Here is a 12,335-nt window from a genome sequence, read left to right as displayed (position 1 = left end):
GTCAGAGCCACCGGCCTGTAGCTGTTGAGGTCCTTGGGGCGTGAAGTCTTTGGCACTGGTACAACACAGGAGGTTTTCCAGAGCTGTGGGACTCTTCCCAACCTCAGGCTCAGGTTGAAGAGGTGCTCCATCACCCCACACAGTTGGTCCGCACAGGACCTGACGACCCTCGAGCTGATGCCATCTGGACCCGCTGCCTTCTTGCCGTTAATCCTCCTCAGTTCCCTCCTAACCTGGGTGGTTGAGAGAGACAGGCTGGAGCCTTGTGTTGAGTGTGTATTGGATGCTGCAGTTGGGGGTGGGGGGGAGTGAGCAGGGTGAATAGAGGAGGTGTGAAGTGTCTGAGGTGGAACAGCAGCAGTGGGGGTGGGTGAGTCTGCAGCCGATGTTGCAGACTGCCTCATGGCTGAATCAAATCTGTTGAAGAAATGATTCAGTTCATTTGCCCACCTCACATCCCTCCCAGGCAGAGAGTTCTGATGTTTGTGGCCCGAGATGGTTCTGAGGCCTCTCCAGACTTCACCAACGTTGTTTTGTTGAAGCTGGTTCTCCATCTTCTGCCTGTAGCTCTCCTTCCCATTCCTTATCAGTCCCCTCAGCTCTCTCTGCACCCTTTTCAACTCCTCTTTGTCTCTGGATTTGAAGGCCCTCCTCTTCTGCTTGAGGACGGTTTTAATTTCTGGGGTAATCCAAGGTTTGTTGTTGGAGAAACACCGTACAGTCCTGGTAGGTACAGTGTTATCCACACAGAAGTTTATATAGTCAGTAATGCATGTAGTAAGGCTGTCGATGTCCTCTCCGTGGTCATCACAAATCACCTCCCACACAGTCGACTCAAAACAATCCTTAAGAGCCTCCTCGCTCTCCTCTGACCATCTCTGTACTGTGCGGGTGGCTGGTGGCTCCCTGCGCACTAAGGGCTCATACACAGGGACAAGGTGCACCAGGTTGTGATCAGATCTGCCCAGGGGAGGGAGAGGTGATGAACTGTATGCCTCTTCTGCATTGGCATACAGTAAGTCCAGTGTTTTATTGACTCTGGTTGGGCAGGTCACATACTGGGTGAAGGTGGGCAGTGTGGAGTCCAGTGAGGCATGATTGAAGTCCCCTGATATTATGAGAAGGGCTCTCGGTGATTGTGTTTGCAGTCTGCTGACCACAGAGTGGAGAGAGTCACAGGCTGCATCCGCGTTGGCCGAGGGGGGGACATACGCTGTTATCGCGATAACATGCGATAACAGTAACAATGTACACGATAACAATGTACACGGTATGAAGGTATGTTATGAATATGCTATAACTATAAGTATGTACAGGCTATGTACAGGATATAAATATGAAAAACTATACAGAAATATGAACTATGCAAGTTATAAACAGTTGTAGAATTAAAAATTATCGTATGATTATTTACACAGAACTATACAGTAGTGCAGTTAAGAGGCTATATAAAGTGCTAGTGGTTGTGAGTGGTGGTTCAGTCCATGTTATTATTGTGTGTTTGAGGGTACAGTTGTCCATTGTGGGTGTGTGTATGTTCAGTCCATGTGTTAACGTGGGTCAGATGTCAGGAGGCAGAGTTCAGGAGTCTGACAGCTGTGGGGAAGAAGCTGTTCCGGTACCTGGTGGTCTTAGTCCGGAGGCTCCTGTGGCGCCTCCCAGAGGGCAGGAGGGTGAAGAGTCCATGTGCTGGGTGACTGGTGTCTTTGATGATTTTCCCAGCCCTTTTCAGACACCGCTTCCTGTAGATGTCTTTTATGGCAGGAAGTGGTGCTCCGGCGATGCGCTGGGCAGTTTTCACGACCCTCTGCAACGCCTTCCGGTCCGAGGCAGAGCAGTTCCCATACCAGACTGTTATACAGTTGGTCAGGATGCTCTCGATGGTGCACGATAGAAGTTCACCAGGATGTCTGAGGACAGGTGGTTCTTCCTCAGAGTCCTCAAGAAGAAGAGGCGCTGGTGAGCCTACTTGACCAGCTTGGAGCAGTTGGTCGTCCAGATGAGATCCTCGGAGATGTGGACTCCCAGGAACTTGAAGCTGCTCACACGCTCCACAGCCGTCCCCTTAATGTGGATGGGTGGATGTGGGTCAGCATTCCTCCTGTAGTCCATGATGAGCTCCTTGGTCTTCTCGGTGTTGAGCAGCTGGTTGTTTGTGTCGCACCACTCAGCCAGACGATCCACCTCCTCCCTGTAGGCGGCCTCATCGTTGTCACTGATGAGGCCAATCACCGTGGTGTCATCTGCAAACTTAATGATGGTGTTGGAACCATCAGCAGGTCTGCAGTCGTGGGTGAAGAGGGAGTAGAGGAAAGGGCTCATCACACAGCCTTGTGGTACACCGGTGTTCATTGTGATGGTAGATGAGCAGCGGTTATCCAGCCGGACATGTTGGGGGCGGTTGGTCAGGAAGTCCAGTAACCATTTGCACATGAGGGAACTGATGCCCAGGTCTGTCAGTTTCCTGATGAGTTGTGAGGGGTGGATTGTATTGAATGCTGAACTGAAGTCTATAAACAGCATTCTGGCGTAGGTGTTGTTGTTGTTGTCCAGGTGTGAGAGGACAGAGTGCGATGGAGACTGCATCCTCTGTGCTCCTGTTCTGGCGGTATGCGAATTGGTGGGGGTCCAGGGTGGGGGGGAGACAGGATTTGAAGTGTGCTAGGACCAGCTGCTCTAAGCCCTTAGTGATGATGGGGGTGAGTGCTACTGGGCGGTAGTCATTGAGGCTAGATGGGTTGGAGTTTTTGGGTGTCGGGACGATGGAGGTGGATTTGAAGCAGGCCGGTACCACAGCGTGGGCCAAGGACAGGTTGAATATGTCTGTGAGCACTCCTGCAAGCTCCCCAGAACACGCTCTGAGAACACGCCTGGGGATGCCATCAGGACCTGCAGCCTTGTGGACATTGATCCTGCTCAGCACCGCTCCTACATCGGTGGGGGAGAGAGTCAGAGGTTGCTGGTCTGGCGTCATGTCTGCTTTGGTTGTGGTTGTGGGGTTCCCTCGCTCAAAACGAGCATAAAAGTTGTTGAGCTCATTGAGGAAGGAGACATCGGAGGATGCGGGGGAGGGTTTGGTGGTCCTGTAGTCTGTAATGGTCTGGAGTCCTTGCCACATGCGTCGGGGGTTGGAGTTGGAGAAGTGTTCTTCTACCTTCTTTTTGTAATGGTGTTTGGCTTTTTTTTAGCTGTGTTATATTGCTGCCTCTGTTCGGTGGTGTCGAGCCAAACGCACTTTAACGTGTGTTTGAACGAGCTGACGGTTCACTCGTTAAGCTGAAAGAAAGATGCTTTAATCACAGCAGTCACACATGTGTCCACTGGACCATCTGGAACTCTTCTTGTTTAGCACTCATAATAACACAAACACTAAATCCTGCTTCTCTGGTGCTGTTGTGTAGCAGTGTGTACACCTGAGACTGTCACCTGTCTGTCTGTCCTGCACTCTCTCTCTGTTTGTTTCTCTCTGATTGTGCAATAAAAGTATGAACATGTGTTTATAAGTTACACTTGTGTTTGAATCCTGCAGCTTATCACACATTTGATTTCCATGTGTGATGACTGCAAGTGTCCAGAGTGAGGACAGACTGAGGGACCCACTGCTGCACATCATCTGTGAGGCTTTGCACCCCTGATGATCCACCAGGACAAACTCAGCAGTGTGTGAGGAAGAGGAGGAAGAGCCAGCAGCAGCTGACAGATGGAGAGAATAGACAGACTGTTCCCTGTTTGTGAAGGACTGCTAGGAAAGTTTAACATAACTGTCTGTGCTGAATCAGTCTCATTAGGTAATGTTCAAATAATGTGATCATCCCAGTGTTTCCAGTGTGGGAGAAAGTACTCAGGGCCTTCAAGTTACACACTATGAAAGGCAGCAACAAGTTTAATGTTCAGAAACCTAAAGTATGTATCAGCAGCAGAATGGAGCTAAAAATAAATGTTTGTTTCAGTTCTATGAAGCTTTGAGTATTTTGGATCAGTAGCTGCTGTGTTTGTTGCATCATATTGCTGTAACTGTTTATATGCTTTATATATTCTGAGCTAAGTTGATCTGTAGTGTTACATCATATTCTATAAGGATGTTATGTGTTTGTAGACTTTCTGCCCAGTTTGACCCATTTAGCAGATGTCAGCCTGTTTAAGGCTCTGATGTCTATTCTGTGTGACTTACAGCAGTTATGACATGGTCTGATTTTTTCACCCAATAAAGGAATATTTCATATATCAGTCTACTCTTCATTCTATCAGACACAGTTATCACAGCTCGTACATTTTCTTTTTACACATGTATGTAAGCATTGAGCCAAATTTAGTAATGACAACATATTAAACGAACAATATTTGTCTCTTATGTATAATACATCTATATATGCACTGTCAAAGATACTCGTCTTTGAGTGAAGATTTAAAGTGATAGGAAATATAAATAAATGCAACTTGAATCTTTGACACAGAGTTCAAGCTCACTGCTGCAATATATCCTGTAATACAGCGGTCCCCAACCCCCGGGCCTCGGACCGGTACCGGTCTGTGAGTCGTTTGGTACCGGGCCGCGAGAGTTGAGGCTCATGTGTGAAATGTATAGTTTTCAGGGTTTTTATCGGTTTTCAGCGTTATTTTGTTATCGTTTTTATCGTTTACTCGGTTTTTCTGGGTCTTTTCACGTGTGTTATGAACAGTGTTGGGGAGTAAAGGAATACATGTACCGCCGTTACGTATTTAAAATACAAAATATGAGTAACTGTATTCCGTTACAGTTACCGTTCAAAAAGGTGGTATTTAGAATACAGTTACTTTGTTGAAATAAATGGATTACACGGCGGTACTTTCCTGTTTCATATTGTGGCGGGTCAGGCCTGTTTGGGTTTTGTTTGACAGCTACGTTCTGTTGTTCCAGGCTGCAGCGTTACGGTTGCCATGGTTACAGGGTGACGCTCTCTCTCTGTGTGTTTCCTGGGTGAGAGAGCGCCTTTTTGTTGTTGTGCTAAGCTAACAGGCAGAATGCTACAGGCATGGCCCTAAAGAATGTAGCCTCATGGGCAGTGTAGTCCGTGCTGCAGGGAGAATGGACTGCCATACTCGTTATGTGTCTGTGAGCGTGAGGAGGGAGAAAAAGGCGAGTGGAAAAGTATGAGTTGTGATCGAACTGGAAGCATGTAAATATAATAATAACCACTGCAGCCAAGAAGAGTGCCTGACGAGCCCAGTTGTAAGTACGCTATTAAGACTCGACTGTACACCGTGTTCGTGTTTTCCTCCAAAACAATAAGTTCCGTTGGAGCAGTCTTTCAACGCCTCTCTCTGTCTCTCGCAAGAAAAGTTGACCCACACAACAAAGTAAAGCTATTTTTCGGCTACGAGCCGACAGGGACCCCGCCGTATTAGTCAGTGGTCCCTTTACTACAGTTCGGAGTCGCGGACCTTCAGTTACAGTAATAAATCACAGCAATAGTACATTCAAGTACTGTAGTTGTAAAAAGCATGATAACATATTAAGTAATCCAAAGTATTCCGAATACGTTACTCTCATCGAGTAACGTAACGGAATACGTTACAGAATACATTTTGGGGCATGTATTCTGTATTCTGTAATGGAATACATTTTAAAAGTAACCTTCCCAACACTGGTTATGAATAAATTTTCTTTTTTTCGGTACCAGTACTAGTTTTATTTTGTTGTATTTATCCGCGACACCTTAAAGGCCGGTCCGTGAAAATATTGTTGGGCATAAACCGGTCCATGGTGCAAAAAAGGTTGGAGACCGCTGCTGTAATATATCCTGTAATATATATATATCATTATAATCTGACAACACATATAATATTGGCCATATTATATTTACATTACCACAGAGAGATGATTTTAGTCTCATGAACAACATTAACTAATTGTTATTTACTAGCTAATGTTGAAATGACTGTTCAGTGCAGAAATGAAGCCCAACAGTCATGTTTTACAGTCCCGTGGTCTCAGCCTCAGATACTCAACTAATCAAAGTGATGTCATGAAAAAAATGAATGACCAAAAAAACATTTTTCTCCTTCATTTCTGTCACACAAAGCTGTATGAAACGTTTCTCGCGGTTAGTATCATAGTTGCTAGGCAACCTGAACAGCGCAACGACGGGTAGACCGTCCCATTTCGCAGGCCTCGCACTTCCGCACTTCCCGCACTTATAGTACGCACCGTCCATAATGCGCGTACTGCGCGTACTCCAAGCGTGCGGTCTCTTAATTGGGACACAGCCATTGGTTCGTACAGTGCTCTTAGAAAGCCTCACCTTTACACACCTGTAGTTATTGTGGTCAAACAGCCTTTGTCTCACCTGGCCATAAAACTTCTCCAGAAAGTGTTTGGCAGGACATTTCAGCCAAGCTTGAAGGAAAACAAAGACTGACTGTGTGCATATATGAGGCATCTCAGGAGCCTGAGGTGTTTGTGGGCGTTGGCATTTCCTCCTGGACTGTGGCTCTGACACTCATCTTCTGTGAGCTTGTTTTGTCTGCACTGGCCTGCATATTGTTAAATGTTGGTTTCCTTTTTTCAGATCTTTCTACACTGTATATATTATTCTGCTGCGTGCACTCTTGTATGCCTCTGCTTCTGATATCCACGGTTCACTTGTGTCATACAACACAACAGAATGTCCTCCTGTTGCATGATATGCACTTATCCATGTGTTTTACTTAATAATATTCTCTTTATTATATTTATGTGAACTCAATCGAAATTTTATTAAAACCCTTTGAAGTTATAAAGAGAGCAGCTTATAGAAGAAAGAAAAGTCTGACACATTTTAACCCACAGCCCTGGAGAACACTGAGGCTGCTTAGCTAATGCATAGCAATCAATAACACTGCACAATGTTTAAGCTCACTATGATAATGCATGTAAGTCAATATGATTGTTTGAGAGAAACTGCACCTCAGAGAGCAGCAGTAGGGGGGCATCAACAAAAAGCTCGAGTCCAGAGAGTTTCCATTAAAACAAAAGAAAAGAGCAGGATTTTAATTCCCCCCAGAATTCTTCAAACCTCATGAATAAAGGTGTGAAGAAGAAAAATGTTCTGCTTTCTGTTTGAGATCATCAGTTGATCTGTTCTAAGGTAATTAAGTGAAGATTAAATCCTCAAGAATCTATGTTTTACTTAAAAAATATATTTCACTATGTTATGTACTCCAAGTATTAAGAGGAAATCTAGCACCGGAGCAGTTTGCAGCCGAGTGTGAAGCAGCAGGAATGAGAATCAGCACCTCCAAATCTGACACTATGGTCCTCAGTCGGAAAAGGGTGGAGAGCCCACTCTGGGTCAGGGACGAGTTCCTGACTATACGCATAGATATAGTCAGCTGTGGAACCTGTGTTTGCTGAATCTCCCACAGCATAGTAACGAAGATGTAAGAAAAGAGGTGATGGATATAATCGCCCTGATCATCCCAGAGGAAAAAAAACAAATTCGAGTCCATGATAGAGACTGTTCACAAAGTTGGTCGAACAACAGATGAAAACAGCTCACGCCCCATCATCATACAGTGCACCATGCGCACCTTCCCACACAAAGTGTGGAATGGCCATCATTGATGGTGTAAGACATGTAAATGACCTCATTAATATTTGGTAAAGTGTTTTGTAAACTTATGAGTGGCTATTATATTGTTGGAGTGAATGCTTTTATTTTGAAAGTCACAGAGCGACAAGGTGCCGTAAATCAAGTGGCGTAAACCATATGGCAGAAGCGCGAGTTTTAATGCACAGAGAGAAGGTGTGCTCTATGGTTAATGGACGGGAATGGGAAAAGAACGGCTATTAAGGTGCAACACTGAGTTGAAAGCAGTTTCTTAGCACCTGGTTGATGAGGGAACAAGGTTTGTAACAAAGTTTGTCCTGTAGATATGTATTTTGTTGTTTTACGGAGCATATAGCTGCTGACCGCTACTAAGCATAAAGGCTAAGTTTTCACCCACTAGAGGGCGCTAACGTACCTCGTCATGTTTAGGCAGCGATGCAACGATTTCCCTGTTATATGCAATAATTTACAAGTTTTAGTGTTATTTGTTATGTAAGGTAAGGAGAATTAATTTGTGATTAATGAATAAGTCAAAAGGTTAAAGGTAACACACTGTTTGATTTACTAATAGTCTTTTATTCTGTATGTTGTAGCTCTTACGGTGTGTTCACATACACGGCTGTTTAATAAAAGGATTGTGAACCATCAGTTTGAGAGACCATCTTTTCAACCGGGGATGCTACAGTAAGAGCTTGACCCCAGCTGAGAAGAGCTCCATCCCATGCTCAGCATCGAGGTCCCAGTTCCACAGCTCCACACAAAGTCTTCTGGGATCTGATGGTCAACTAAATTGCCCCGTCCTCAGCATGGAAGCATCTGAAGAAGAGACAGAGTTTGCGGAGGATCCCAAGACCAATGAGGAAGAGGAGCCTCCACACTCTGTTCGTCGAAGGAGGCCTACTGAAAAAATGCAAGCATATCAGGAGGAGGAGGCCCACAAGAAAGAAAAACGGCTTCTCAAAGTTTATGATGAGTGGAAAAAACAAGTACGTAAAACACGAGAGCAATTAAAAGGAGACTTAACAAACAATCAAATTGCTTCACTCATGGACATGTTAGAGAATGAAAAGGAGAATGTCATAAAGTTGTATATGGAAATTAGAGAAAACATTACTCCCTCGAGTGGCACAAGGCGACTCATAGACGCATGTGAAGCAGTCACCAGAGACATTATCAAGATTGCTCATGAAAGACTCTCAGGCATAGATGACTATGATAGGGACAAGGTAAAGATACATCTCCGTGAGCTTCTTGACCCAGACTATGCTCAGTCCATTTACAGTTCCTCAGTCACGCACTCAAGTAAAAACTCTTCTGCCAGTAAGTCATACTCTGCAATGTCAGTAGTAGCTGTTAAAAGAGCAGAGGCTGCAGCAGAGTTAGCAGCCAAAGAAGCAGAGTATGAGGTGTTATTAGAGGAGGAAAAACAAAAGGAAAAGATTCAGCTTTTAGAAGAAAGGCAAAGAAAGGAGCTCGAATCTCAAAGGCGTGAGCTAGAGAAACTGAAGGCTGAAAAGGAGTTAAAGGCTGCACGAGCTAGACTAAGGACCTATGACACTGAGATAAAGAGTGAAATCAGTGCCTCTGATGTTGACTATAGAAACACTGCTCAGAAAGCCCCCACAGTTTCTAATCTCAGTAAAGTCCCTGACAACAATGTAGTGTCTACCTCACTTCCACAAACAGATGTCCTCTACTTAGCACAAGCAGTACTGGATAGTGTTGCATTGAACAGACTGCCAGTGCCAGAGCCCTCCACGTTCACAGGTGACCCAATACAATTCATAGAGTGGAAAGCTTCCTTTATTGCTCTCATTGATAAAAGGAACATCTCACCTGCTGACAAACTGCACTACTTAAAGAAATACGTAGGAGGTCCAGTTCGACAAACGCTTGATGGCATCTTCTATAGAAACGACAGTGAAGCATACAGAGATGCATGGGAGCGTCTCAACCACAGGTATGGACATCCATTTGTGGTACAGAGGGCTTTCAGAGAAAGACTGGCAAAATGGCCAAAGATCCAAACAAATGACTCCACAGGATTCAGGGCATTTGCTGATTTCATTCAAACATGTCACGAGGCCATGCCCCACATTGAAGGCTTAAGCATTCTCAACGATTGTGAGGAGAACCAAAAACTTGTTCAAAAGTTACCAAACTGGGCAGCTGCAAGGTGGAATCGTCAGGCCACTCAGTTTATGAAAGAAAGTGGGAAGTTTCCAGGTTTAAAGGACTTTGCCAAGTTCATGTCTTCTGAAGCAGAGATCATGTGCAACCCGATTACATCATTTCAGGCTCTCCACTCTGCAAACTTCACCACAGACACTGGTAAGGGCTGCCAAAAGGACAAAAGGCCCACCTCTAGTGTTCTCCATACCCAGGCGATAACTGAGACTGAAAATAAAGGTCCAAATGTTAAGGCCCCATGCATGTTCTGTCAAAACAACGGACATAAACTTCACAGTTGTCCACAGTTCAATGGAATATTGCTTGAGGAACGAAGGAAATATATAAAGGAGAAAAAACTCTGTTATGGTTGTCTCAAACCCGGACACAGCGCAAAGAACTGTAATTACAGACTTGTATGTGAAGTGTGTAAGAAAAAACATCCTACCTGTCTGCACGACTTCAACTATAACAATGATAAATCAGCCTCAAACCAGCCACAAACTCAGATCAGCACAGAACAGGCTGCAACCACCCTGTCTCTGAATGCAGAAGCCAGTGAACAGTGCGTGAGCACCTCCATGATTGTACCAGTATGGGTTTCTTCAGAGCAACATCCAGGTACAGAAAGGCTTGTTTATGCCCTCCTAGACACGCAAAGTGACACCGTGTTCATTGACCAAGATGTGTCTAATAACCTCCAAGCTAAGGCTACCCCAATAAGGTTGAAGCTCACTACACTGCTTGGTAAGGATGTTGTTGTGCCAAGCGAACGCATCTCAGGTCTCAAGGTAAGAGGCTATAACTCCTCAGAAATGATTGAACTCCCTCCCGCTTACACTAAAGAATGTATACCAGTTAACCGCTCTCACATTCCTACCTGTGAAACAGCAAGGCGGTGGAATCATCTCAAGGAAATAAGGAACGAGATTCCTCCACAGCTAGAATGTGAAATCGGCCTTTTAATTGGCTACAGTTGCTCTAAGGCATTAGCTCCAAAGCAGGTAATCTTAGGAGGCGAGAACGAACCCTATGCAGTTCGCACAGCATTGGGCTGGAGTATTGTAGGCCCGACATCATCTTATGGTGACTCTTCTAGCATGTCTACTGTGTGTCACAGAGTTGCAGTTAAAGAGCTTCCCCTAGTGACTCCAGCTGATGTAATCAAGGTCCTTGAGTCTGACTTTAAGGATAACGACAAGGATAACAAGTCAGTGTCTCAAGATGACATTCTCTTTCTCAACATGTTAAAGGAAGGCATTTACAAAAACACTGAAGGCCATTATGAAATGCCACTTCCATTTAAGGAAATACCTCCACCTGCAGACATCGACATGAACATACCACTTGGAGACCCAGAGGTTAAGAAGGTACAGGCACTGAACACGCTCAAAACAGAGAAAAAAGGTTTATCAGACAAGTTAACAAAGTTTTCCTCATGGGTACAAAGCCACCCAAGCCATAGCTCGACTCATTCGCTGTGCCAAGGGAGACAAAACAACAGGCCACAGTACAGTACAAGAAAGACAAAATGCACAATGTGTTATTCTAAGAGACACACAAGCAAGTGAATATGCAGAGGAGATAAGGTTACTAAAAGAACTAAAGAACTCACTCTATTCTGGTCTCCATGTTACCCTTCTACACAGATTACAGACAGTTCAGAATGCTGCGGCACGTATTTCTAACTAAAACCAAGAAGTTTGACCATATTACTCCTGTTCTTGCTGAGCTGCATTGGCTGCCTATCAAATACCGCATTCAATTTAAAATTTTGCTGTTTACTTTTAAAATTATCAATAATACTGCACCAACCTACCTTAAGGAACTTTTAAACCCTTATGTCCCTGCCAGGGCTTTAAGGTCATCTTCGCAGTTATTGTTAGTTCAGCCCAGATCTCGGTTGAAATCTAGAGGCGATCGATCGTTTGCCTTTGCTGCACCTGAGTTATGGAACAGCCTCCCGATTGGCATCCGGGAGTCTGATTCTATTTTTTCTTTTAAAGCACGCCTTAAAACTTATCTTTTTGAACTTGCCTTCTCTACCCGTTAAATGCTGACTTGTTAACTGCGACCTATTGCATTAACTTTTTACTACTCCTTCATTCTTGGTGTTCTCTATCATGCGGCACTGGGTCTGCTATAATCTATGTGCTGCAGTCCATTTTATCAGTGGCTTTTTACTGTGAACATTGTCTGCTGTTCTTATTATATTGATATTAATGCTCTCAACTGTATTATTTTATTGTTTTTTTTGTAAAGCACTTTGGTATGCCTAAGGCTTTTAATGTGCTCTATAAATAAAGGTTGTTGTTGTTGTTGTTGTAAAGAACGGGAAACCACTTCCACACAAAAGTAAACTGTTTCAAATGGACACTTTTCTTGATACTGATGGACTCCTTAAGGTGGGAGGAAGACTTAAAGATGCTTCATTCTCCTCCATACTGAAACACCCAGTGATAGTTCCAAAAGGTCACCATGTCACTCAACTAATAATAGATCATTTCCACAGTAAGGTGCAGCACCAAGGGAAAGGTTTTACAATCAATGAGATCAGAGTGAATGGATTTTGGATTCCAGGCATCAACAAGGCCGTAG

General features: G+C 44.4%; 1 protein-coding gene across 1 annotated transcript; it reads left to right on the top strand.

The window, feature by feature from the left end:
• The first annotated feature begins 7,593 nt into the window (after window positions 1-7,593).
• Window positions 7,594-11,651, top strand: LOC120743005. The gene is made up of 3 exons (XM_040046559.1): window positions 7,594-7,866; window positions 8,162-11,179; window positions 11,592-11,651. The coding sequence occupies exons 2-3, from the start codon at window positions 8,375-8,377 to the stop codon at window positions 11,649-11,651; spliced, it is 2,865 nt and encodes a 954-aa protein (XP_039902493.1). The 5' UTR covers window positions 7,594-7,866; window positions 8,162-8,374.
• Window positions 11,652-12,335: the final 684 nt, after the last annotated feature.

This window comes from Simochromis diagramma, unplaced genomic scaffold (genome assembly GCF_900408965.1).
Source record: "Simochromis diagramma unplaced genomic scaffold, fSimDia1.1 OVJJ01000005.1, whole genome shotgun sequence".
In the NCBI taxonomy this organism is placed as follows: Eukaryota; Metazoa; Chordata; class Actinopteri; order Cichliformes; family Cichlidae; genus Simochromis; species Simochromis diagramma.
This window is presented reverse-complemented; position numbering and strand designations above follow the sequence as displayed.